Source organism: Amblyomma americanum, chromosome 3 (assembly GCF_052857255.1).
Source record: "Amblyomma americanum isolate KBUSLIRL-KWMA chromosome 3, ASM5285725v1, whole genome shotgun sequence".
Classification (NCBI taxonomy): domain Eukaryota; kingdom Metazoa; phylum Arthropoda; class Arachnida; order Ixodida; family Ixodidae; genus Amblyomma; species Amblyomma americanum.
In genome coordinates this window covers 136,585,695-136,613,691 of record NC_135499.1, presented here as the reverse complement: position 1 = coordinate 136,613,691, position 27,997 = coordinate 136,585,695, and the positions used below count along the sequence as shown (strand labels likewise).

Below are 27,997 nucleotides of genomic sequence, written 5' to 3'. Positions count from 1 at the left end.
GCAGAATGGAGAAATGAAATGAAAGAGGTGAGGGGACAGGAATAGAGGACAGGGGAGAAGTAATATGTACACACTATTTACACAGTAAGAAATGTGTCCAGGTTGTGCGCATGATTAGTTCATTTTAGAGGAATTAAAGCACACACGCGCACAGCACTGTGTAGTTTACAAATGGAGTGGGGCGTCCAGTTATTAATCGTTCAAGGTAGAACTCGCGGAGCGTTCGGTCACTGCGTGTAACTACCTGACGGAGAACAGACGGGACGTCAAGCCCGTGTGTTCGAGGAATGCACAGAGGCTCACCAAAGTTCGCTCACGAGTGCGCGCACTGCCCTGCGGCCACAATAGCGTCTTGATGGAGTCTGGTAGTATGCCCTGCGCCCTATAGACCGCGAGCATATCGCGACGAGCATCGGCGAACGCGGAGCAGCGAAGGAGCAGATGTTCTAGTGTTTCCACTGCACCGCATCCGTCACACACATCACTCGTCGCGATTCCGTGGCGCACCCGTCGTTCCCCGGGCCACACGCAGCCAATGCGCGCGCGGAGGATCATTGCACGTTGCGACCGTGTAAGTGCGCGACAGCCGGTGACACTGTCGATGCGCTCACCTCCCGCGATGCGTGGGTCGGGGTGCTGCTTTCGGAGATGGTCGTGAATGGCCGCACGCACGTCCTCCAGCGCAAGGGGCAGATCGCTGGCAGGTAGTTGGTGTGCAGCGGTCGCGAGGTCGTCAGCTTCTTCGTTGTTTGCGGGCAAGGGGGATGAGTGTGACATTGAAGAGGAAAGGGGAGAGGACAGATCCCTGGGGGTGCCAACCCCACTAAGGTTGTATGGATGGGATGTGTGGGGACCGAAGTGAATTTCGGCCGTGCGGTTAGTAAGGAATGCTTGAATATAGGTGTACATACGTTCACCTATGTTCAAAGGGGAGAGCGCCGCCATGATCGCTTTATAGTCTAGGCGATCAAATGCCTTGGAGAGATCCAAGGCGAGGACAGCTTTTGTGTGGCCCGGTATGAGAGGGTCAAAAATATCCTGTGTGAGCTGGAGCATGGCGTCCTGGGCCGACAGGTGGGGACGGAAGCCCACCATGCTGTGCGGATAGAGGTCTTGCTCCGTCATGTGTTGGGTGAGTGGGGCGAGTGCGACATGCTCCAAAAGCTTGCCCAGGCATGATGTTAGTGAGATGGGACGAAGATTTGCAGGTGTAAGGGGTTTGTGAGGCTTGGATATGAATAAGATTTTGGCGGGACGCCAGGATTGCGGAAGGGTGCCTGCCCTCCTGCCAGCATGTGTTGAAGTACCCCGTGAGCTGGGCAATCGACTGATCGTCAAAATTGCGGAGCATGCTATATGAAGTGCGGTGTTGAGTAGAGTAGTGAAGCTTTTCGCTTCAAAATTGTCCTTCGAGATTATTATAGCATTTCTGTGACGTTCTTATACCGTTATATGCACATCATTATTTGACATCGCTTTCAGGTTTGTTTTTAGCTCATTTATGTCGTAGGAAGTTGTTATGCAAACAGATCATTACATCCGGCTTTCTAAATCGCTCGTGCGTGTAAGAAAAAAAAGGCAACGAAAAGACGCACTCAGCTGAGCTTCAATGAAGCCAGGTTCTTTTCTGCTCTTTCGATGTTCATTTGATTTGGTGGAGGATTCGTAGCGCACACTTATGGACTGTAGATGGACGACACACAGGAAACAGCTAGGGGAAATTGAACTTTAAACACTTATACGACGGTACAGAAAACACATGCACAAAAAAGTAATAAACACTTATTTAACACACATCTACTGAAGCTGACTGAAGACTTAGCCACCAAAGCTGACACCTTTTTTACACTCAGCTATCAAAACTGATGACAACAAAACTGATGACTCATGACAAGTCTATGCCGGTTTTTCTTTGACCGGCGAAGCCTGGCGTAGAACCGCTTGAGGCCGCGCAACACGCTGTTTTATAAACACGCGCGAAACCCCAGAAGCGAGCGGATGCGCTGAGAGAGGAGATGATGGTGATGATGATGAAACCGTTTAATGAGGAAAGAAGGGGACGGGTAATAAACAAGTTAGTCCAGGATTCCGTTGCAAAGGCCGCCATCCTGATGGAGGCAAAACGCTAAGGTGCCCGTGTGTTGTGCAATGTCAATGCACGTTAAAGATCCCCAGATGGTCGAAATTATTCCGGAGAGTCTCGGTGACCAACTCTGGGCCGTCCAGCAGGCCCGCGAGGCGACGGCGAGGCAACACCTCGACGTCCCCACGTGGGACACCTAAGGCCCGTCGGCGAAAGCTCTGCAGCACTTTTAAATAATGTTGTTACCAACCAACGAGCCAACCGGCACCTCTTCTTTTTTTCTCTTAGTCCCTCCTTTATCCCGTCCCTTACGGTGCGGTTCAGGTGTCCGCCGATATGCGAGACAGATACTGCGCCATTTCCTTTGCCCAAAAAACCAATTTTTAAGGTCGACGATGGCTCGTTGATCGTCAAGGTCCGAGCCGGACAGGGCTGTTTCCCATCCATTCCACGTTCACTCTTCTATTGAAATTTCTATAGGGAAACCAATGAAGTCCGCGCGAAGCTGCCCACCTCTCCCCGGGTCTTTCCGGTTGCAGCACTAAGCGACGAAGACTGCGTGTGTGCATTTAGAGTCGTTGCGACTGCTTTCTCGAAAATTGAGGAGGTGCTATGAAGGGAGAGACATGGAAAGGCTTTCTAATTTGCGTCCCGCTCCAAAGCAGTCAGGTACAATCCTGTAAGTTCCGTGCGATTCCCGAACAAGCTTTCTCTTTTTTTTGAAGCTTGGAAAAAATCCACCTTGGCGCAAATAAATTCACACGGACAAAACAAAAGAGACAAGGAGACAACGGACAGACACCAACTTTCAACTGTTTATTGCTGAAGCAAAACCACATAGAGTTAAAGCCTCAGGATACGCCCACTTTTTTCACTCCGCGTGCCTTGTGTCCATGTGTCCAGGATTTTAAGTGTTTTTAACCTCAAAGGCCGTGCTCTAGTTTTTACGCATGAAGTCCCAAGGGAGAAAAAACTGCAATTTTTAGACCTAAGCTTAGCGTTCCGGGAGGACCATTTATGATGGGGTTACTTTCCCCGTACTAGCAAGGAACTGCTACCCTTCAATACGGCGCATTCAAAAATTGTGAAGCGCGCCATCGCCTCTTTATGCATTGAGTCCTCGCATTCAAAGTCCTGTCCGCACCACATGCACGATAGCTTAAAAAAATCAGATTGGCCGCCTTTTAGCTGCTGGGTTCCCATCGGTAGTGTTGACTGCCGTCGCTGAAGCCCTCCTCCAAAATGCTGTCAAAAAACAAAATGCTGCAGCAGTCCAAAGAGTTCCGAAAAAAGGGTCCCTGCGGGATAGCGGCCGCCGTTTAAGCGGGGGGCGACTTCGTGTCGCTCCTCTATATCCGCTGGAAATAAAGTTTCACCAACCAACCAACCCTGCGGTAAAACCTGAAGTTATGCCTTATGTGCGCAAAGTGTCACACAATCTGAAGAAGGCGGCTGACAGACACAAGGTGCCGCTAGTTTTTTCAGCCCCAAAGAAGTTGAACAAACTTATACCCCGGATTTGTGGCACTGAGCGCCCTGGGTGCAGTATAAAACATCAGCGTACCTTCTTCCGCTGTATGCAAGGAGTGGTACGAGTTACCCCTGGCCTGTGGAATGTCCTACATAGGGCAAACGGGGAGGTGCATCAACAAACGCCTTGGGGAACATTGCAAAAGGTACAAAATAATGAAGATAAATATGCCAATTTGGTCAGCCATGTTAACACGTGAAAGCGTGAACCTAGACTGGAAAAGGCAAGGATTCTGGGCAGGAGCAAGAGTAAACAGGCGAGGCTTTTATTGGAAGCCTTTCACATAAAGAAAAAGGCAGCTTTGTGTGTGAGTACTAACTGATAATGCGAGGTGATAAGTTACGACTGTGATAAGCCACGTGGAGTGAAAAAAGTTGGCGTATCCTGAGGCTATAAATATATGTGGTTTTTCTTCTGCAATAAACAGTTGGAAGTTGGCGCCTGTCCGTTGTCTCCTTTGTTTTGTCTGCGTGAATTTATTTTCGCCAAGGACGATTTTGTTTTCAAAGCATCAAAAAATGTTAAACCAACTAGCCCAGCAATATGCCTGATAATCGTATTCTGCATTGCAACTGGAACCATCTGGCGAAAAGCGCTAGGGCCTCCTATCTTGCAGAACACACGAAAGCGGACTGCTATTCCTTGAAGCTTGTTTCGACAGGGATGCTCTCCACATATGCTAAAGTTTTTTTAATGGAAAATACAAAACTTGATTCCTCCTAGTGACAATCATTGTTAGAGTAATTTAAGCGAAATGTTTATATGCATGGTTTCGCGGTGGTTCAGTGGTTAGAGCGCTCGGCTGCAGATTCGGAAGAGATTTTTTTTCGATGGTGGAAAATTGGTTTTTATGGAGAGTGAATGGCGCAGTATTTGTCTGTCATAGCGGCCGACACCTGATCCGCGCCGTAAGGGAAGCGATAAACGAGGGAGTGAAAGAAGAAAGGAAGAAAGGTGCCGTAGTGGAGCCCCCCCCCCCCCCCCCCCAAATATTTCGACCACCTGGAGATTTTTAACGTGCACTGACAACGCACAGCACACAGGCGCCTTAGCATTTTTCTTCCATCGAAACGCAGCTACCGCGGTCGGGTTCGAACCCGGGAACTCCGGATCAATAGCCGAGCGCCCTAACACTTAGCCACCGCGGTGCAAAGCGCAAAAAGGCGCCCTCGTGCTATGCGATGCCAGTGCGGGTTAAAGATACCCAGATGGTCGAAATTATTCCGGAAACCTCCACTACAGCACCTCTTTCTCCCTTTCTTCTTGCTCTCCCTCCTTTATTCCTTCCATTGCGGCGCGATTCTGGTGTCCACCGAGACATAGTTACTGCGCCATTTCTTTTCCTCAAAACTAATTTTCAATTCTTTTAACTGTCTCGCTCTAGAATGGGCGCGTGGTGTGGCTGAAGCAGGTGTGAATAATAATAATAATTGGTTTTCGGGGAAAGGAAATGGCGCAGTATCTGTCTCATATATCGTTGGACACCTGAACCGCACTGTAAGGGAAGGGATAAAGGAGGGAGTGAAAGAAGAAAGAAAGAGGTGTCGTAGCGGAGGGCTGCGCAATAATTGCGACCACCTGGGAATCTTTAACGTGCACTGACATTGCACAGCACACGGGCGCCTTAGCGTTTTGCCTCCATAAAAACGCAGCCGCCGCGGTCGGGTTCGAACCCGGGTACTCCGGATCAGTAGCCGAGCGCCTAACCACTGAGCCTCCGAAGCAGGCGTAAAAAAATGAAAATTGGTTTTGAGGGAAGGAATGGGCGCAGCAACTTCAAACCTCTGTGTAGACACCTCAACCGCACAGTGAGGGAACGGAGAAAATGAAAATTGGTTTTTGGGTAAAGGAAATGGCGCAGTATTTGTCACATCTGGAGTAGTAGGCCAGGCCCACAACCAGGCAGACCTCCCCTTCATTCAAATCTCTCCTCCTCCTCCAGTCTCATATCGGCGGACACCTGAACCGCGCCATTGCTTTTTTAAAGGAAGCAAATGGCGCAGTATCTGTCTCACATCTCGGTGGACACCCGAACCACGCCGCAAGGGTAGGGAGGAAGGTGGGAGTGAAAGAATAAAGAGAAAAAATGGTGAGTGGAGGGATCCGGAATAATAATTATAATAATTGGTTTTTGGGGAAAGGAAATGGCGCAGTATGTCTCATATATCGTTGGACACCCGAACCGCGCCGTAAGTGAAGGGATAAAGGAGGGGTGAAAGAAGGAAGGAAGAGGAGGTGCCGTAGTGGAGGGCTCCGAAATAATTTCGACCACCTGGGGATCTTTAACGTGCACTGACATCGCACAGCACACGGGCGCCTTAGCGTTTTTCCTCCATAAAAACGCAGCCGCCGCGGTCGGGTTCGAACCCGGGATCCGGAATAATTTTGACCACTTGGGTACGTGCGCGGATGGATGGATGGTTAGAAAATTGCTGGTCGTTTAGCTCTCGTTAACCCTGGTCGAAAGCGAAAAGCTGTATCTCCCTGGCTACGTTTGTGGTCGAGCGACTGGCGGTTTCCATAGATAGCCATACTGACACACACACAGTAGTAGGAATTTCTTTTATTTGTTAAACATCTTGGTTTCTTCGAAACGACATTAATATCGCTGTCACAAGACAGTAAATGATAATTGGTTTTTGGGGAAAGGAAATGGTGCAGTATCTGTCTCCTATCTTGGCAGTCACCTGAACCGCGCCGTAAAGGAAGGGATAAAGGAAGGAATGAAAGAAGAACGGAAGAAAGAGGCGCCGTAGTAGACGATTTGTGAGACAGACGTGATTTCCTTTCCTTAAAACCAAGTTCACTTTCCTTACAGCGCCGTTCGGTTGTCCACCGAGATATGTGAGAAAGGCTTAATTTCCTTTCCTCAAAAACTAATTTTCATTTCTTTTTTTTCCTCACGGGCGTGGTTCGGGTGTCCACCGAGATGTGTGAGACAAGCGTCATTTCTCATGGTTTGAGCTCTACCTACATTCAAGGTGAAACTTGCGGCCACACATACCTCTAGCTACATTCAAGGTCAAACTTGCGGCCCCGCTGACGGCTCGAAAAGCTGGCGTAGTGAAGCTGTTCGCTTCAAAAACTTTATTGGCAACCGAGTTATAGCCTTCTCCCCCGTCATTTTTGACGGGTGCAAATTAAAGTTTTTAACGCGAGAGCGTTAAGGGCCCCGTGACGCAGAAAAGCCGGTGTCGTCGTCGGCGTTGGCCGTGAGCTAAAAATCGTCGTCCTCCTCCTTGCTCCTCCTCCTCCTCGCAATGTACGCCACTGCCCCAACAGGTAGCGCGCGCCTGCAGCGCCTCCCGCTCGTCTCGTTCGGGTGCAGTGGGGCCGTGTGGGCACGCAGGAGTCACGCGGTGAGCGGCGAACAACGCAGCGCACATCCAAAGCGCGTTGACCACAAAGCTTGCGGCTTGCTGCCCGTTCGTTCGGCGCGGAAGCTATGCTGGCGTTCGTGGCATCGGGTTTGTCGAGAACGATGTGACGGACTACGACTGCAACTTGAGTCCCGCGCGTTTCGTCAAGGCGCCTGGCAGCGCTTCTACGTGGTTTGCCGCTCCGCGCGTCCGTTTTACCGTATGTAGCAGAGCGATTTGTCTAACGGGCAAGGCGTCGCGCCGAACGGGCGATGACGTTCCGTGGACTCCCTGGCAGTGCTGCAACACGCTGTCGCGTTCCATTCTTAAAGGCGAAGCTTAAGCGTCCTCCAATTTTTTTTCTCTCTCTGGCAACCGAGTTCGGACGCTTTTGAGGTCTCAGGACCTCCGAACAGCCCTCACATTACGCGCATGCACAGCACGCGGGCGCATTTACGTTTCGCCTCCATCGGGTTCGAACCCGCGAACTCCGGCTCAGTAGTCGAGCGCCCTAACCACTGAACCACCGCGTCGGGTAGCGAAATAATTTCGGCCACCTGGAGATATTTAACGTGCACTGGCATGGTACAAGACTAGACTAGCACTGCGTGCACAGGGTGTTCACCTGATCGCGGGGAAGAGCTACGCGTAGTCAGCGGCATAATGTGTCCAATAAACCGCTCTCGCTGTTGCCGCAGCGTTCGAAACTGCCTTCTCTGGGCATACTACTTTACCGCAAGAAGCAAACGGTGGTGTCGCAGCTCGCCATACTCCCGCAGACTGCATGCACATCAAGTTGAGCGTGTTGAGAGCGTCGCGACACCCTGCCTGGAGTCTCTATCACCGGTAGAGTATTGCGGTGACTCTGGCCTCACCGAGCGCCCCTGCCCGCAGGGATTTTTTGCATGTTTTTGTTATAGGCGCTGGATGGTTGGTTGCGGGCATTGGCTCGCTCACGCTGCGACGACGCTGTCATCGACAGTCGCGTCGCAACCACTGGCAGCGTTGACGTCTCCTCTCTGCCAGGCGCGCTGATCATTTGTCATGTTTGACAGGGGCGTCTTCTGACAGGTGTGGTGGTGTGTGTAAGGGCTGGCTTGCAGCCTAAATGCTAGCAACGTGCGGTTCTACTTAAAGCATCGCGAACAAAGCTTGAGCCTCTTACGCGTATCATCGCTGTCTTTTCTTTTAATTTTGCGACAGGGGAAAAGTTATTTTTTGCAAAACCTTTTGGTTTCTTTTCTTGCTGACTTCTTTTTCTGATGGAGGTCAGATCAGCTAGCGTAGCAAAGGCTTAAACCGACTTGCTGATAAACGACTTTCGTGATGTTTTCACAGTGGCTCGGTGCGAACTTCAGAGTAAAGCAATTGTGATGTGCAGGACATTGATGTTTGTGTCGGTCACGTGTAAAAATATATCCGCAGACTTTTACGCGCCAAAGCTACAACTGGAACACGAGGCACGCGGTGGCGGAGGCGTTCAAATTATTTCCGTGCACTGAAAGTTCTCTAACGAGCTCCAATGTTTCACCACAGAGCCAATTTTGCATTTAGCTTCCCTCCATCGAAACGCAGGAACCCGACCACGGCGGCTGCGTTTCGATGGAGGCAAAACGCTAAGGCGCCCGTGTGCTGTGCGATGTCAGTGCATGTGAAAGATACCCAGGTGGTCGAAATTACTCCGGAGCCCTCCACTACGGCACCTCTCTCTTCCTTTCTTCTTTCACTCCCTCCCTTATACCTTCCCTTACGGCGCGGTTCAGCTGTCCAACGATATATGAGACAGATGCTGCGCCATTTCCTTTCCCCCAAAACCAATTATTATTATTATTATTTAGCTTTCCCCGAAAGCGGCCGCCGCATCAGGGATCGAGTCCAGAGAATGATGCTGAGCAGCAGAACGCTGTAGTCGATGAAACGCCGCGGCAGGCTTGCTTGTCACGTTCCGTTGGATACGGATACCGATACGAATAAATTTATTAAAATGCCGGCAACCGACGGTTTAACGCGTCGTGACGTTGGCCAAGCGTCGACCCGGGGTTATGCCCTACTCTGCACTACCCCAGTATGGCCCGTTTGTGGTGGGTCGTGAGGCTTCTGCTTTTCGAGTGCACCCCGGGCCTGCTGGACGGCCCATAGTTGAGTGTCCTTGTCTGTAGACTGCACTGCTCTTTGAAGTTCGGGCGGGTACGTATGTCCTGGAGGTAGTTTCGGCCGGGAACCTGGCACAGTCCCACATGCTGTGCCATTGGCCATCCGGACCCACTGCACAGACACTGCACACACCACTCGGTGAGAGTTCTGGGCGAAGCACGTGTAGCACTGCCGGGGCGAGGAGGGACCCGGTCTGTATCTGCCTTATGATGACGACCTCCTCCCGACTGAGTGCCGGGTGTGGAGGCGGCATTGTCCTTCGGGCTAGGCGGTCACACTTGGTAACGTCGCCATAACTGGTCACTCGGTCCTTGGTCCTTGGCACCTCTTTCTTCCTTCTTTCAACCCTTACTTTATCCCTTCCCTTACGGCGCGGTTCAGGTGTCGAACGATATATGAGACAGATACTGCGCCATTTCCTTTCCCCCAAACCAATTATTATTATTATTATTATTATTATTATTATTATTATTATTATTATTATTATTGGTTTTGAACCACCACTCGGAACGATCACTCTCGGCGCCGTCTCCTTGTGTTTCGGTGAGGATGCACACCCTCCCGCGTGCGCCGGGAACCACTTGATACGGATGGTGCTGCCGCGGTCTTGGAGCTGGAGCTTGCCGATGATGGCGGCCACTCGGCCCTTGGCGAAGTTGCGCACGGCGTTCCTCAAGTCGCTGAGCACCGTGCGACACTCGGCGTCGGAGATCGTCAGAGCTATGGCGACCTCCTCGACGTCTGTGGCGTGCGTGCACCGCACGCTCTCTGCCGTTGTGTTGGTGCCGGTAGCCGCCGCAACGACCACTGCCTCGAAGCTTCTCGCTTGTATTCCGCTGCGTCCACGTACCGGGCGTGCGGGTCTGGGGCGTGTTGTTCGGAGAGGGCCCTGGCTCGCGCCCGCCGCCGTTCCTGGTTGTACTCGGGGTGCACGTTCAATACTATCTGGACAGTTAAATATTTCAGCATGGCTGTTATTTTCCTTGACTAATCTTCACGTACTAACTAACCTTCGTATTTACTTTAGTGATTATCTTGTAAACGTCCACTAAAGCCTTTTTTTACTTATTTTCCGCTTTGACTGAGCGCTGTTCGCGTCATGTCACTCGTCGCGTTTATTTTCATACTGTCTAACCCTTAATGCAGCCTTTGTTCCGAAGATTCGTCGACAGTAATTCGGCTTACCGTGCAGGTGCGCCGCTTGAAATGAAATGAAAATTGGTTTTCTGGAGAAATCTTCAGATGATGAAACGATGAATAGCATGACAGGTGACCAGTGGCGTGGGATAGACGAGACGCCTCAGCGAGCCGCCTCAGTGGTTAGGGCGCTCAGCTACTGATCCGGAGTACGTGGGCTCGAACCCGACCGCGGCGGCTGCGTTTTTATGGAGGAAAAACGCTAAGGCGCCCGTGTGCTGTGCGATGTTAAAGATCCCCAGGTGGTCGAAATTATTCCGGAGCCGTCCACTACGGCACCTCTTTCTTCCTTCTTTCACTCCCTCCTTTATCCCTTCCCTTACGGCGCGGATCAGGTGTCCACCGATATATGAGACAGATACTGCGCCATTTTCTTCCCCAAAAACCAGATACTGCGCCATTTCCTTTCCACAAAAACCATCATTATTATTATTATTATTATTATTATTATTATTATTATTATTATTATTATTATTATTATTATTATTATTATTATTATTATTATTATTATTGGGAAAGGAAATGGCGCAGTATCTGTCTCGCATATCGGCGGACACCTGAACCGCGCCGTAAGAGAAGGGATAGAGGAGGAAGTGAAAGAAGCAAGGAAGAAAGAGGGTAGTGGAGGGCTCCTGAATAATTTCGACCACCTGGGGATCTTTAACGTGCACGTACATCCCACAGCACACGGGCGCCTTTGCGTTTCGCCTCCATCGAAACGTGGCTGCCACGGTCGGGTTCGAACCCGGGAACTCCCGATGAGTAGACGAGCGCCCTAACCACTGAGCCACCGCGGCGGGTGCGCCGCTTGTCAAATGCAATTTCCCGGTGAATAAAACTGTGCTAGAAAACGGGATAGTTCTAAGAAATTTCCTCGGAAAGCTGACACTCTCAAAACGCAGTTTTCGACAGGCAGAGATACGCTGTTTTTCTCGTTTCCAGCCTGGATTCTCTACAATGCTATAGCTCTCATTAACTGCATAGTTTCTGCACCGCTGGCTCAACTTTATTTCTTTGTTTTCTTTTTTTCGAAACCGAGATTTATTGCCTCAGGGCATCAATATGCAAAGGTGTGGTGAAGGATGCAGTAATTATTAAAGTAATGAAAAAACGTTAGCTTTTTTCTTGCGCAGTGCACCTGTTTGTCATCTCTCGCGCATCAAGCCACGCATATACACATGTAAACTTCAACAATAACCGTAGTTGATAGTCAGCGTTGTATGTGTTCCCTTGTGTCTGCGTCCGTATCTTTTGCGCTGTTTTAGGAGGCATGAACCACCAACTAGCCCGCACATCTACCCTTGTAAACTTTTTCGAGTTCTGCGTACTGCTGGTAATAGGCAATTGCAGTCTGTCTGTTTGAACAAACCATAATTTGCATACCCTGTATTGCCAATCATCGAACCGCTGGAGGTTCCAAAGTTGTTGTCAGCTGCTCACAGCGAGAGCGATCGTTTTAGTTCAAGGGACGATCAAATAAAGCCGACACGGCCGCTCTCACTTGTGTAACGTCGTGGTGGAACATCATGCAAAGCGATCACCAGTTCGCTCAGTTCTTTGTATTGTAGTGCAAGTGTGAAAGCGACGGTAACGACGGCATGAGGATAACGACGAAATAAAACCCCGAGCATCTTGTTGAGAAAAAATACGCGACTAAGTGGAATATATTAGACTCAACGATATTTGGGAAGTCATTCAAGCAGCCCGATGTGGCCTGGCTTGTGACATATGAGTTTCGCGAGGACTTTTTCGGGCTGACCCCGACTGTGTTATTTTCAGGTATCTTAGACAATTCGATTGGAGAACTGTGTGACGACATGGGTGATTTACTCGATGTTACCGTAACGCATCACCGGGGACAAGCGACAGAGAGTAACAAGACTACTTACAGACTGTGTGTCTCTTTTCTGCATTTGCTTTGTCTCTGCTGCTGCGCTACTCTAGCAACAAGATGCTCTACCAGGGAGCCGAAAAGTCTACTGTAGTTGATTTCGATCCTTATGACTCGCTGGACGCATTTGACAGCGTGTTTTTCTGTGCAGCTTTGGCATGAGCCATGACGGGCCGCACAACGGATGCCAGGCGCCGGCGGGTCTTCGGCAGCACGTGATGGCGCCCCACCTCAGCTCGGACCCGTCGCCGCTTGTCTGGTCCAACTGTAGCCGAGAAGAGATCACCCGCTTCTTAGAGTGAGTGTGGCTCCTGCGCGTGTCTCTATCTGTGCCTTTGGCGGCTGCATGGTTCGACTACCGGTGATTTATCACCTTGTGCAGCATTTGCAGTCTCTGTCGCTCACATATTTCCTGATTAATCTGAGGCTCTTGAGATGAAGCTGTACCAGCTGACATGGGACCAGCTACCTGGCCATTTGCTAAAACTCTGGCTATATTCGTCACAGTGTCTAATTAAAATCACTGCGACTTAAGTTATTCTGGTGCTATCCACAGGTGTACCACGCTTTTACTGGTACCTCCCGGATAACAAATTTTAAGTTAAACTCGCGCCATCGTAACAAGTACGGTCCAAGAACACAGCGATGGAATGCACAAGGTCGACTATTTATTGGGATTTACTGCTGCTAGAAAGGATGGCAGCGGGAAAGAGTATTGCCAAGCTACCATCAGCATATAACAATCGACAAACGAGATAATTTAATTTCGTGAAACGTACCGGCGTCAGTTTTACGTCCTAGCTGCTACTTCTTTCCATGTGACAAATTACATAAAGTGCTGCGGGCAAGCATCAGGCACTACGCTCCGTGTGTGACCGCTGCCCCGTTCCGTGTCACTGTATTGACTTGACGAAATTCGTATGTCGCAGCCGCGACTGGGGCAGCTGTCTGGACGACGAGCCGCTGGCGCACCAGTTCACCTTCCCGCTTCTTCCTCCGGGCGCCATGTACGACGCCGACCACCAGTGCCGGCTGCAGTACGGCCCCGCCGCCCAGCACTGCGACGGCATCGAGGTGAGCGGGCTCCTTCTCTCCTCCTCCTCCCCCCCCGCATCCCCTCCCCTTCTCTTCCCTGTCGCCGGTCACACCCGCGTGTCGCTGATTTCATGCTGGCCGAGTGTCTGCAATGCATGGTAGGCACATGATGGTCCATGTCACTCGGAGGACAGCATGCTGGCTTTTCTGCAACACGCATGAGTATTGCAGGCAAAGCACGCTTTACAGTGAGCGCGGAAAAAGAGTACGAATTGGTTAGGGGAGGAGGGTCGACAACCGCTGTATGATTTAACTTGAAACGAAAGCAGCAGTGGTAGAGTAAAATAACCCATGATGTGCCCGCCTTCGCGTTTCCCCGGGTGCGTGCGTTCGTGTGGCTTGACTCCGGGTGTGTCCCGTGCCAGGAAGTGTGCCGGACGCTGTGGTGCCGCCTGGGCAACAAGTGCGTCACGAAGATGGAGCCCGCCGCCCAGGGGACTGTCTGCGACAAGAACAAGGTACGGTTGGTTGGCTGCTCTATTTGCACGGCATTTCAGCCTTTGCGCAAGAGCGCTTTCGTTGAAAAATGGAGAGTAACTTGAACGGCTATAACCGCCTAGCTTGCTGTAATGACCACTGACATCGCAAGGCCCCCTGTGTGGTAGGATGCCAGTGCATGTTTAAGAACCCGTGGTGGTCGAAATTATTCTGGAGTCCTCCTCTACGGTACCCGGCAGTCTTTCTCCTTTAACTTCCTCTTTCATTCCTTCCCTTACGGCGCAGTTGAGATGCCCACTGAGAAGCGGGACTTTTACTGCATCCTTTCCTTTCCTCAAAACCAGTTTTCATTGCCTTTTTTTCATTTTCGGTGTCCCTGAGAAAAGGATCGAGGCAGCAGACCCAGAAGATAACGCTAAGTCTAGAATTATCGCTAAGTCTGGAATTATCGAAGTCTGTCATTATCGAATAACTCTATTAGGTAACTGGGACTGGAAATGACGCTATCTTCGGGCACCCGACTCCAACTAACAGATATCGCATTCTATGTCGGATATGCTACTGTGGTTTTAGCCAGGTAAAGAGAAAACAGCCCCTGCAATATATAATAAAAAGAAGGTTCTGTCAGTTATCTCACCACTGAGCGCCAAATAACAGTACATTTATGGAAACGATTTGTTTGATGTGCGTTTGCATCTGGGGGTGTGGCAGATACCGCATATTTAGTGTTTTCCGCTGTCGCTTGACGCCGGAATTATCGGCCTCACCCGTGCTTCTCTCCCTCTCTCTGTTGTGCGTGTCCGGTGGCGGGTTCAGTGGTGCTACCTGGGCGAGTGCACCGAGATGGGCGAGCGGCCGGAGGCCATCGACGGCCACTGGGGTCCCTGGTCCAACTGGTCCGAGTGCTCGCGCAGCTGCGGAGGCGGCGTCATGGTCTCCGAGAGGCACTGTGACCACCCCAGGTACTCAGAAGCGCACGCTTGGCTTCTTCGCCCGCTGCCACGGGGAAATATGCTGCATAAATGCTACAGGTGGTGCTCGTGCTCTGTGTCCTTCGTGTCCCATCGATAGAACATGCTCCGGCTCTCTTGATCCAGCTTTATATTAGACTCTGAATGAGCCTTTGTTCTGGCTGGAACTCTTGCCTCAAGGTACTTAAAAGTGCAGTAGCATTTCGGATGGGCTTCTGTGCTCTATCTGAAGGCAAGTTTCATCCACAGACGCTAAAAAGTTGGGAGGACACTTTGGAAATTCTAAAGTGTGTTCGGCGAAAGCCTGTGGCCATTCGACTGTGGGCGCTAGGCAACGACACGTCTGGCGAAGGAGCGCCGTCACAGCGCGTACTGGCTCCACCTGCCGGTGCAGGTGACGTCACTGTTGCTATGCGCAGCTGCGCAATAGCTTCGGCGCCGCCACCTGTCGCCGAGGGGCGAGGAGGGTGTGTGCCAGTGCGGGGGAGGGTCACAGCTGGCACTGTTCCAGGGTTTGGATGTAACGGACGGACGGTCTCCGCGAGCATGAGCCATTAGAGGCTTTCGCCTTAAAAAAAAATCACCATTGCGCCGGTCCGGAGGCGAAAACGCTGAGCAGCAGCGGATGGTGTGGAAAAGGTTTCTTCGAATTTAGCTTCGTACGACATTATCTTGCGCCGTGAATGAAGTGCTTTATCAGTGCTGGTTATACTGCATGGTTGCTGGCAATTATCATTGAGTGTTTAGACTAGAGGGCACAATAGGCTGATAAGGAATTCAGGGTACTTAAGGTGTGGTATGCAGGTTTCGTCTCGTCATTAAAATTTATGATTGCAGTTTCACACGAGAGCATGGCGCAAAGCTTTGTGTAAACCATATTGTTCGAAGACTCGAAAGTCGAGACGAGACTGGAAGCATTTGCGACACGCGTGAAAATTGTGAATACATTGCTTTTCTTCACGTGGTGGTAGTGTTTTAACGGTCGGAAAGTTTCGTTTTCTCATGCTTGATCGGCAGTAAACGACAAAAATCTTATCGAGAATTCCAATTGGCGAAGCCGGTCTTATAAAAGGTGCCGAGATTAAATGCTCTACTTGGGCCGCCGACGGTAACGCATTTCTGCCCTATTAAGCAGTGTGCCCAGTTTTCTTAACGAAAAAAAAGGTTTAACGGAGATAATGGTGACTTTTGATTAAACTGTACTTCGACATAGGTGTTGAATAACTTAGCTCAGATTGTTGATTTATATCTCTGCCCTCTTGTCATCACAGTTTCAGCTACGTTATGATGCTTCTTTTACAGAATTCCAAGCCTTTCGTCGTCATAATTTCAAAATATCTCTTTCTGCATCATTATCGAAACCATATTGATTCGTTTTCTTCCCTCACAAAAAACGCTTTTTTCTGGCCACCGACTTCCAACCGCTCCGAGGTGCAACAGCTTGTCGTATTTACGCGATTTAACGGCGGAAATCGACCCTCACAACGGCTTGCGCGTTGCAAGGATGGTAAACCGAAACCACACTACCACCAGCCCTAGCGTCATTGGTATCACCACATGTCGGTTTAGCCTCTCTGCGCTGGCTGCTGGTATGGTTTATACATTAGAGACGTTACGCAGAACCACGTATACCTCCGAGTATAAGTCGACCTTTAAAAAAAAATGACCATCCCTAAACTATGGAGCTTAGCCGCAGGTTGTATTAATCTTTTTCCTGTGCCCGCTACCTTCAAGCATGTAACAAATAAATCGTAAATTCTTGTTCAAATCGGTTCCGCTAACGAAAATTCGAGGTGCGCATTGTTTACCATATTCACTCGCGACTGTGGTCGCGTTTCACGGACAAGACGTAGGTATACCTTGAGAGAAAATTTCAGTCAGTGACTTCTTTACTTTTGGTAACCTCTGGTGCGTGCATCGCGCCGAAATTCTAAACTACAGGGCCATCGGCAGTTCGGTTTCCCCGCTTACAAGGCTAGTCAGGCGGGCCTCACGCCACTGTGAAAGGCCTGAAAGGTGCGCTGTGTTATCGCCGTTGAGCTCCATCTGCCTTCAACTGCTAGCTTTGCAACTGTGTTTTCATGCATCTTTTGCTTTGAAGTGCCCTCGCCACGATGACAACGAAGAACCGTCAGGAGAACGACGTGCAGTAACGCGGAAACAGATATGAACGTCGCCTTCGGGCTTCTTCACAAATTGCGCTTTTTTATTTTCGTAAACACGAAAATAGGGTGCGCGTTAGAATCGGGTAATTAGGGTTAATTGAGCACACTTTTTTTCCCTTTCTTTCAGGCCGGCCTACGGTGGACGCTACTGCATAGGAGAGAGAAAACGCTACAGAATGTGCAACACTCAGGTACGGTTGACAAAAATATAAAATGCTTCCGACGTGGTTTTGTGGATAGTTCGCATTCTAACAAACACTGGTGTCTTTTCGTCCTTTGCCGCAGAGCTGCGCCGAAGACGCGCCCAGTTTTCGTGCCCAGCAGTGCAGTCACTTCAACAACGTCTCGTACCAAGGGGAACTGTTCAACTGGTCTCCGGTGTCCACACCCGGTACGTCCGACTCGGTAGAACTCGCAAGCATGCCGCTTTTGAAATAACTGGAAGTCTTATTAACCCTGATAAATTTTGCCCATTTAAACACATAGCCTAGCTGTGCACCGTTACATACCGCACCCCCCCCCCCCCCATCCCCATTTTTTTTCATGATTGACAGCGCCTTGCGTCTGCGCGCGTGTTCGCGACATCGCACCCAAGTGTGTTTGCACTAAGCTGAACAGTGCAGTTATGCATTGTATGGTACCGTGGAAGTAGCGTTTTATTTTATTGGCTGAAATGACCGTTGAAAATGACTGTGACTTCACTGCGTATTCGCAAATGAGCAGTGAAGCTACTTTCTGTTTCCTCGTGCCATTTTTGGCTGGTTCAGTGAAATCAAATTACATGCAAAGGCCGTCATACTACTAGGGCTCCTTTTGCACTGGTCTTGCAGTTTATATATATGCACAGTTTAAAACAAAGGGAGAGGAACTTTTAAGTACAAATCAAGAAGAACATGCTAACCTGCTTCGCTGCGACGAAGCGGCTTTCACTTCGGTATGCCACAATTGTGTGGGAGGCTAGCTCTTTGTCTTTCAAGGTCCTCCCCGTATTGTTCTTCTCGATGCTTTAGCCACCGTGTGTCGCAAAAAGCTGTCAGTAATTACGCGGCTGCTAGACTTCATTTAAATTCATTTTCATTTTATTACTTTAAAGAACCGTACCTGAGGGAGTAATACATAAGAAATGGGAACAAACATTATAATGGAAAAGTCTTAACACTACGAAAATCGTGATTTTTGTCATTATCGGCGGAACTGGGTGAGCATGTGATGGCAGAAAAAAAATGGAGCGGCAAAGGTGACACTGCGGGCGCGTGGTTAATTTACCGCCGATGACAAAATCAGTGGCCCCTATTCTGGCCTATATAGCCGTCGCTGTTTTCGGCGGTGATTGCTCCAGGCCATTTCAGCCGCCGGCCGAAAATTGATCGAATCACTCTCCAGACGGCGGTACTGTGAAGAGGTTGGCCAGAGTCGCTTTCGCCTCTTTTGTGTTTTACCTGTGCAGCTAGGCGAACTCGTGCCTGTATAGTGACGGCCGCATTACCGTTTCATTTCCTGCCGGGCTGCTGTTGTTCGCAGCCACCCCGTGTCAGCTGCACTGCAAGCCGGACGGCAAGTTCTTCTCGCGCGTGCTCAAGGAGTCGGTGACCGACGGCACACCGTGCAGCCCGGGCTCGCGGGACGTCTGCATCAACGGGAAGTGCAGGGTTCGTATCGCGCCTCTCCTTGCTGCTGTTGTGCACGTCTGGCTCCTACTTATTACGCAGCGTTTCGCTTGACATTTGACGAGCACGGATAACTGGGCGCGCGACTAACGTGACAGGTAAGATAGTGTAGAATGTGGGGTCTGACGTCCAGAAGCTGCACGCTGGCTATGAGGGACGCCGTCGTGGAGGACTCCGAGTTAGCTCCTACCGCTTGGGGTTCTCTAACGTATATACACTGACATAGCACAGTACACGGACTTCTTTAGCGTTTATCTTCCGTCGGAATTCGGCCGTCGCGGACCGGATTAGATCCCGCGACCTTGGGATCAGCAGCCGAGCGCCAAGGAAGGAAGGAAGGAGGGCCTCAGATGTTGCTGGCACATACCCACTACGGGGGAGTGGCCAAGACACAGCCGGTTAATTACTGGATACAGGAAAGTTTTGACGGGAAAAGCAGTGGCAATAGTATGTAGTCTGATAGATTGGATGAGGGAAGGAAAGGGGTTCAGTTAGCTTGGAGATCGAAGACGGGACAATTGCTTAATGTGCATAATAGTACACAATGCCTGTAATGTTGCAATGTCGTACTGACTGAGAGCGGGAAAAAGAAATTAGAATGGGAGTCGCTGCGTTTCTTCAAGAAAATTTTGCACAGCAGAGCGCACACTCCTGTCGCTTCGTCCAAGCAAAGAAGCGCCAATGGAAAGAACAACCGCGGAAGACACAGGCAATGACAACAAAGGCCGACAAAAGCAATGACAATGAAGGCCGATGACAAGAGCTTGTCCTTGTCGTCGTCGCTGTCATGTGAATCGCGAGGTGTGCCAGAATGCCTTCCCACGTGAACGGTGCACGCCCTGTGTCTCGCAGCGGGTCTCCTGTGACTGGGGCATCGAGACGAGCGCCCAGGAGGACCGCTGCGGCATCTGCCACGGCGACGGCACGCGCTGCATCACCGTCCACAAGGAGTTCCTCCAGAAGGAAGGCATCGGTCAGTCGCGGCTCCCTTCTTCGGCTCTGCTCGCTCGCTGCTTTGACTGCCAGTATGCTTCAGTGCTTTTATTTCTGTCACGTTGTCACTTTAGCCACCAAACTGGTCTCTGGCAGGACCACGCGTCGCTGGTTCCGAGGCGATTATTGATGCGAGGTTCCTGCGTGTGCTGGTCTCGTAGCCTTTCCGACAGCATGCACTGTGGGATACATTATACTAGGTATTTCAGGAACGCCCGCCGCTAATCTTTAAATATAGGGCTTTTCAGGTAATAATAATAATTGGTTTTGGGGGAAAGGAAATGGCGCAGTATCTGTCTCATATATCGTTGGACACCTGAACCGCGCCGTAAGGGAAGGGATAAAGGAGCGATTGAAAGAATAAAGGAAGAAAGAGGTGCCTTAGTGGAGGGCTTCAGAATAATTTCGACCACCTGGGGATCTTTAATGTGCAATGACATCGCACAGCACACTGGCGCCTTAGCGTTTTGCCTCCATAAAAACGCAGCCGCCGCGGTTGGGTTCGAACCCGGGAACTCCGGATTAGTGTCCGAGTGCAGGTGTCCAACGATATATGAGACAGATACTGCGCCATTTCCTTTCCCCCAAAAACCAATTATTATTATTATTGTCCGAGTGCCCTAACCACTGAGCCACCGCGGCGAGGGTAATCGCGTTTTCGAAATTTTTTTGCACGTCCGCCAGCACTGGCATTGCTATGCCACAAAACGCTTCTTTTTACCTCACGAACCCTATTTTTGAAAACTAGTGGCGGGCTTCCCTGAAACACCTGGTATAATAAATTTGGGATTGAGATTATGTGTCATCCTGAAGTAAATCATGCAAAGTGTTTGAAAGTGTTCGTGTATACGGTATGCAAGCAGATACCTTTATTGCGTTATGAGCATGGCCAAAGAGGACTGGAAAGAAGCAGAAACACAACTTGCGGATCTATCTCTGCTCGTCGCATTGCTATCCGGCTAATGGCAACGGAGTAACTTTGCCAGCTGTAGCTCAGGCTGGCACACGCGTAGGCAGTAGCGTTGCGGAGCTCGTACGTTCGCTACATTCGTGTCCCGGCTTTTATGCTCGATGTCAGCTTCTGATGTCAATCACTACAATTCCGGAAAGGCTGATTTCTTTTTTAATTTTTAACCAGGACAGGGGACACTCCATGTATTGTAGCATGCTAGCAGTTGCTTCAGACTTGCGGTTTCACCTATACTCCTGCTTTGAGGGCACGCTAATCATGAAAGCACTGCCACGTTTACGTAAATAAAACGTCAACTGTGTCGTACGAGTAAGGCTTCTTAAAATAAACAAAATTTAAAGGAACTGACATCACCTTACGCTCCTCTAAGCACCCAGGCGCTCGGTTGCCGAACACTACTTCACGTAACGTAGTACGCTCCTAACCAGTGCACCATAGGACGTGAAATAGTAATGTGTGAAATCATAACGCTATGTAGTGGAAAGAGAGAAAGCCGTGAGAAGTCTCTGCGTCACACACTAACTCCTCGGGGCCTGTAGAGATGAACCGATGGCAGATGTACCTTCCTTTCTGGGCGTGCAGGCTACACCGAGGTCGGACGCGTGCCCAAGGGTGCCCGCAACCTTCGCGTCGAGGAGCTGGGCCCCTCGAGCAACTACGTGGCCGTCCAGGGGGCGTCCGACGGCGAGTTCTTCCTCAATGGCGACTGGCTGGTCCAGTGGAGCGGCGAGTACGCGGCCGCCGGCACCACGCTCTTCTACCAGCGACAGGGGGAGAGGGACACGCTGCACGCCCCGGGGCCCACCAAACAGGAGCTGGTGCTCTACGTGAGTGAACGCCACCCCTGTACAACAGGAAGCCGCTTCGACACTTTCCACTTAGGTTGCGGTGGACACGGAACGAGCCTTCTAGTTCCCTTGGCTGCCACCACGTGGTGCATTGCTTTGAGCAGTCAACAATAGCGCGTTAGTGTCATCCGTCGCGTAAGAAAAAAAAAGAGAGGATGACTGAGTGGCTGCAGGACAGAACGTGATGTGCCACTAGGCTTAGCGGCACTAGCTGGTTGGTGGCCAGAATTGGTGATGTTCCCTTATGAGGAAGAGACAGAAATTATTGTGGGACTATGAAAAGAACGAAATGGGCTTGGGCAGGGCATGTAATGCGAAGGCAAGATAACCGCTGGTCTTTAAGGGTAACGGAGTGGGTTCCAAGAGAAAGTAAGCGTAGCAGGGGGCGGCAGAAGGTTAGATGGGCGGAGGAGATTAAGAAGTTTGCAGGCAAAGGGTGGATGCAGCTGGCAAAGGATAGGGTTAATTGGAGAGACATGGGAGAGGCCTTTGCCCTGCAGTGGGTGTAGTAAGGCTGATGATGATGATGAAAAAGAACGAAAAATAAAGTGTCCCTGCCCGTGCAGACAGAAGACGTCTTTAACGAAAGCTGTAACGTTCTTAATAAAGCCTTCCTGGTATGTACGATTTAACTGGTGTGGTGGAGTAGGCCAGTTCACCCACGAAATATGGGGCTGATTTGAGCTGGGATTTGAGATGGGGACAGGGTGGCGCTTTGTCTACCTTCAGTCAAAAACCACCTGAGTGTTTTGAATGGCGCGTCGCAGCGAAGCGACGAGTAGATTGAGACGATGGTGACGTCATCACAGTGCACAAAGGTGTTTTCTTGCCCAGGCAGAATTGTCTACGTCGCATGGACACTGTGTCAGTGCTGGCTACCCTTTGAAAGATGGAACAGGCTTACAAGAAACCTGAGTTGCAGGTTAAGTAGTAGCAGCTAAAGTGCTTCAAGCTTCGATAGCAGATATGCCGCGGCTAGCGACATCTTTTCTTGCCCTTGTATTTTGTTTTTAGTGGATCAATAACTATAACAATAATAAATTCGCTAGATTCTTCGAAGACAGCCTCAGACTAGAGTCTCCAACCATTCAGGCTGCCTTTGGATAACCTATTGGATTTGCAGCCCATGTTTCTTGTGAACCGCCCGCGCCTTTCAAGGACTATCGGTAGCGACCCAGTGGTCCTACGCACTACGTCCAGGGCACCAGCACGATCTGGGAGAGACGACGCCTTTATGCTGACGTCACCTCCATTACGGCCCATCGCTGTGCTCTGAGAAGGTGATGGCGGACGAAGCACAAGCATTGACGATTTTATGAGCCTGACGGCGCTCTTTTTCGATACATCTTTGCTTTTGCGAATTTCACCCTTTTGGCGGGCGGCTTGGTATAAAGGCCACAGCGAAGCTGCTGTAAAATCAGCGCGAATCTCCTAATATGCTCATGCTTTTCGGAGGCGATTACTGTACGCTTCCTTCAGCTTTCATTGCACGTTTTGTTTTGTGCATATTGCTGGGCTGTCAGCCGCTGAGTATTTTTTGGACTTTAAAGAAACATCACTCTCAACAGCATCGTCCTCTCCTTTGCAGCACCTAGCTGATTCTAAAAGACATTGCCTTTTGTTGACATACATTAAACCTCCTTGTATTCTTCTATAATTTTTATACCTCTGAAGTTGACAATCTTAATAGTGTTTTGCTTTTCTCGCAATTGAGTGGTCGTTCTGAGTTGGTAACAACGAATTTTAAAGCGACAGCGTTAAGGAGCTTGTATCGCAGAAAAGCCGGTATCGTCGGCATCGGCCGTGAGCGAAAAATGCCTCCTCCTCCTCCTCCTCGCAATGTACTCCGCTGCTCCAACAGATAGCGCGCGACGGCAGCGCCTCCCGCTCGTCTCGTTCGGGCGCAGTGGGGCCGTGCGGGCACGCAGGAATCACGCGGTGAGCGGCGAACAAGCAGCGCACATCCAAGGCGCGTTCACCACGAAGCTTGCGGCTTGCTGCCAGTTCGTTCGGCGCGGAAGCTATGCTGGCGTTCGTGGCATCGGGTTTGTCGAGAACGGTGTGCCGACGAACTACGACTGCCGTTCTTGGTTTGGAATTCGAGTCCTGCGCGTTTCGGCAAGGCGCCAGGCAGCGCTTCTACGTGGTTTGCCGCTCCGCGCGTCCGTTTCACCGTACGTAGCAGAGCGATTTGTCTAACGGGCAAGGCGTTGCGCCGAACGGGCGATGGCGTTCCGTGGACTCCCTGGCAGTGCTGCAACACGCTGTCGCGTTCCACTCTTAAAGGCGAAGCTTAAGCGTCCTCCATTTTTTCTGTGTTTAATTAGTAGCAACCGGGCTTCATTTACGCACGGCGAATTTATAGCACCCACTTGCGTGACCGAAAGAATGGGGAGAATAGCAGTACCAAAAGGTCCCGGGCTTGGTTTGTGACGCGTTTCCAGTCTCGTTAGCCGGTTTAATCCCTTCTTTACAACCTACCAATCGTCGCAGTCATATCCCGTTGTAAAATTTGCTTTCTATCTTTACATTACCCCTTCCCTGTGTAACCCCTGAAATAGTCCTCGAAATATTTGCGCACATCACTAGATAGATAAACAAGGCTGATAAACAGCGGTGCGCACTTCACTAGATAGATAAACAAAGTGTCAAACAGTGACCGCGCGCCCCGTGTCCTCCGCGCAGGTTCTGTTCCAGTCCGAGAACCCTGGCCTCAAGTACGAGTACACGGTGCCCGAGCTGAACGCGAGCCGGCGTCCCGAGTTCCACTGGCGCTGGTCTGACTGGAGCCCCTGCACCGTGACTTGCGGAGGCGGCGCCCAGGAGTCCCAGCCGCGCTGCGTCGAGAAGGAGGCCGGTCTGGTGGAGGACACACACTGCGACGCGTCCACGCGGCCGGCCACGCGGCACAGGCCCTGCTCGCGGCAGCCCTGCCCCGCGCGCTGGTGGACGGGGCCCTGGCAGCCTTGCTCGGCTACGTGCGGGGGCCTGCGCCGACACACGGTGCTCTGCGTGCGCTCCAGGGGCAAGGCCGACCAGCTGGCGCTGCGCCAGGAGGCCTGCGACCCGGCCACGCGACCCAAAGACACCGAGCCGTGCCCCGACGACCCCCGCTGCCCCACCGCCGCTCCGCAACGCAACGGGACCGCCGCTCCGCAACGCAACGGGACCGCCGCGCCGCCGCCCTTGGTGCTACTGCCGCAGGTACGCAGCCCCACCTTCTCCCTTGCGCAAGTGCGCTGTCACGGCTCCGCAGTCGGGACAGGTTTCTTCCGGAAATAACGGAAAAGGTAGGGAGAGGAAGGAAAACCAAGATATAACCGTTCACGATGACAGGCTCGAATCCAAGGAACGGGCTTCGGCAAACCAGCAAGCAGGCAGCGAGCGCCCGTGGTTGTGGACGGTCCGTTACCTTACGTATGGAAAGGGGAGTGGAAAGAAAACGGACGGGAAAGGAGTGTTTAGTTCGTCGTATCCATGGGGCGTGACTCTTGTCATAGGCTCGTTGTGTTGGCGTTTTTTAACAGCGACTGAAACAGACTCATACCCAGCTATTCTGGATAAAAGTATTTTTCAACGGGAAAGAGTTCATGAACGCAATTTTTTCATATGTTGTACAATTTCACTATAACAATCAATATGTGCGCAGATCTCCCGCACGCAGACTTGCGTTTTTTTGCTATTAAAGTTTTTGCTATTGTCAAAAACATTTCCCATTGGTTTTCTATGTCAGCCTTAACTGCTCGGTGTGAGCGATGGAAGCACTTTAAAAGAAGGATTTTGCAGCGCATAGTAAGAATGTACCATTACCTTCAATATGTCCATAGCAGTACCTTAGAATAGTAGTAGTAGTATTAAGTGGTTTTTATTAAAATATTAATAAAAAGGAAGGAAAAGATTTTTGCTAGCCCCGGCATCTGCCATCGATACTGAAGCACTTGAGCTGGGGCAGCGGAAATAAAGGATAGCAGGCAGAATGAAGAAATGAAATGAAGGAGGTGAGGGGACAGGAAGAGAGGATAGAGGGAGAAGTAATATGTACAAACTATTTACACAACCAGAAATATGTCCAGGTTGTGCGCGTGATTAGTTCATTTTAGAGGAATTAAATCACACACTCGCACAGCACTGTGTCGGTTACAACTGGAGTGGGGCGTCCAGTTATTAATCGTTCAAGGTAGAACTCGCGGAGCGTTCGGTCACTGCGTGTAACTACCTGGCGGAGAACAGACGGGACGTCAAGCCCGTCTGTTCGAGGAACGCACAGACGCTCACCAAGGTTCGCTCACGGGTGCGCGCGCACACTGCCCTGCGGCCACAATAGCGTCTTGAGGGAGTCTGGTAGTATGCCTAGCGCCCTATAGGCCGCAAGCATATCGCGACGAGCATCGGCGTTCGCGGCACAGTGAAGGAGCAGGTGCTCAAGTGTTTCCACTGCACCGAATCCGTCACACACATCACTCGTCGCGGTTCCGTGACGCTCCCGTCGTTCCCCGGGCCACAAGCAGCCAATGCGCGCGCGGATGATCATTGCACGTTGCGACAGCGTAAGTGCGCGACAACCGTTGATGCTGTCGATGCGCTCGCCTCCCGCGATGCGTGGGTCGGGGTGCTGCTTTCGGAGATGTACGTGGATGACCGCACGCACGTCCTCCAGCGCAAGGGGCAGATCACTGGGAGGTAGTTGATGTGCGGCGGTCGCGAGGTCGTCAGCTTCTTCGTTGCCGGCGATGCCGCAGTGACCGGGCACCCACTGTGCACGCACGGCACATCCTCTCTGCGCGAGGCACTCGATGCGCGAGCGGATTTCCCGCACTAGTGGGGTACCGCGGCCGTTGGAATGCAGGCGGCTGAGGGCGGCGCGGGAGTCGCACAGCAGAGCACTCCTGGGCGGCGGAAGGCCGAGGGTGAGCAGCAGGTCCAGCCCGAGCCGGATCCCCATCAACTCCGCCGTGGTGGAGGAGCCCAGGAAGGCTGCGTGTTGCTGGCTGTGCAGTCGCAGGGCGGGGATGGTAGCCGCCGCAGCAAGGGAGCAGCTGTCGCGGGCCACTGAGCCGTCGGTGTACACGAGGTCCTGGAGCTCCTCGTGTATGAGTATGATGTTATGGTTCCATCTATGACGTCACTTCGGGGAACGAATTCGGAGCCGCCACGGGAGGGCAGGCGTTTGGTCCCTTGCATTTTAGCGTGTAAGTTACCGGCTTCGGCAGGCTAGTATATCTGGCCAAGAAGTCTAGACAACGTACAGCATGCACTATGCTTGTTCATTAAGTAAAGAACGGAAAAAAAAATTGAAAATTGGTTTTTGAGAAAAGGAAAGGGCGCAGCATCTGTCTCACATATCTCGGCGGACACCTGAACCGCGCCGCGCCCGCCGTAAGGGAAGGGATACAGGGGGAGTAAGAGAAGAAGGGAAGACTGAGGTGCCGTAGTGGAGGTCTCCGGAATAATTTCGGCAACCTGGGAATTTTTAACGCGCACTGACATCGCACAGCACACGGGAGCCTTTTTGCGTTTCGCCTCCATCGAAACGCCGCCGCCGCGGCCGGGATCGAACCCGGAGCTCCGGCTCAGTAGGCAAGCGCCCTAACTACTGAGCCAGCGCGGCGGGTTGTAAAGAAGGGGCCCCTAAACGTGTTTGGCATGTTTTTGGGGCCCTCTGAGTGGTATTCTTATGAGCTTCCGAGACAGGCTATTTAAAATATTTTGTTTTATTAATTACTGCATGCTACACATGTACCTGTAAATCTATTACATTTCATTAAGTGGTACAGGTGGAGGATTTGCCGACAGTCCCACTCTTAAGGCTAATTCCGTCTGCCCCTGTAGGCACCGGCGCCACCATCTGTAAATCTAGCTTTGTCTTGTCTTAAAACCTCGTCGTCTAGCATTCATACCAACAATAAGTGATATGATTGGTTTTTCTTCTCAACTATTGCCTGGATCACTGTATAACATCGCTGCCACGTACACATATAGTATTCCCAGGTACGATGAAAACATTATAGATGAATTAGTCTTCAGCGGAGCGAGAAATTAATGAGGGGACATCTTTCGGAGGGGGATATTTCGGAGGCCTAGTCTTATCTGCATTACAAATGTCGCACACACCGAGTAAACCTTGTTAGAATACGTTCTCTGCATATGATGATGAAAATATTTATTGCAGTACAGTTAGAGGGTGAGGAAGAGAAAGGTGGTGTCTTTAGTCTCGGACTCCATTGGCGTAAGCTGCTGCCGTTGCTCGTTCGATAAGGATGACGTCGACGTCCTTTGTCCGAGATAGACAGTGCCGCCTCCCACCCCTCCCACTGTGGCTGAGTTTGACTTGGTTTCTTTTTGCAGGCCCATACCGTAGGTACAGGTCTGCATTCTCCCCTTAGAATTTTGCATTGGCTTTAATTGTTTTTTGATTGCCGCCACTTGGTTGCATTATGACGCCGGTGGCATCCAGACGCCATTAAAATTTCGACGACTGCAGTTGCGCCGCGAACCTTCGGCGAAAAGTCAGAGTTCGCTCTCTACCTTTATTGTGCTTTGCATGCTGCAAGTAACGTCACTGCTGCCAGGCTTGATTAAATGCTACAGCCCCGTTATACTTTGTGGCACGGGAAGGAACACTTTATTTTTCGTTC

At 51.0% G+C, this 27,997-nt stretch overlaps 1 protein-coding gene across 1 annotated transcript in view; it reads left to right on the top strand.

Annotated features, from left to right (window-relative positions):
* LOC144124957 (A disintegrin and metalloproteinase with thrombospondin motifs 7-like) overlaps positions 1–27,997 on the top strand; it is a 130,372-nt gene that overhangs the window by 80,668 nt on the left and 21,707 nt on the right. The window contains exons 8-17 of the mRNA XM_077657948.1: positions 12,367–12,513; positions 13,145–13,289; positions 13,676–13,768; positions 14,565–14,710; positions 17,012–17,075; positions 17,170–17,275; positions 18,406–18,533; positions 19,404–19,524; positions 21,097–21,341; positions 24,048–24,566. Coding sequence (XP_077514074.1) covers positions 12,367–12,513; positions 13,145–13,289; positions 13,676–13,768; positions 14,565–14,710; positions 17,012–17,075; positions 17,170–17,275; positions 18,406–18,533; positions 19,404–19,524; positions 21,097–21,341; positions 24,048–24,566 — 1,714 coding nt within the window. The remainder of the gene's footprint in view (positions 1–12,366; positions 12,514–13,144; positions 13,290–13,675; positions 13,769–14,564; positions 14,711–17,011; positions 17,076–17,169; positions 17,276–18,405; positions 18,534–19,403; positions 19,525–21,096; positions 21,342–24,047; positions 24,567–27,997) is intronic.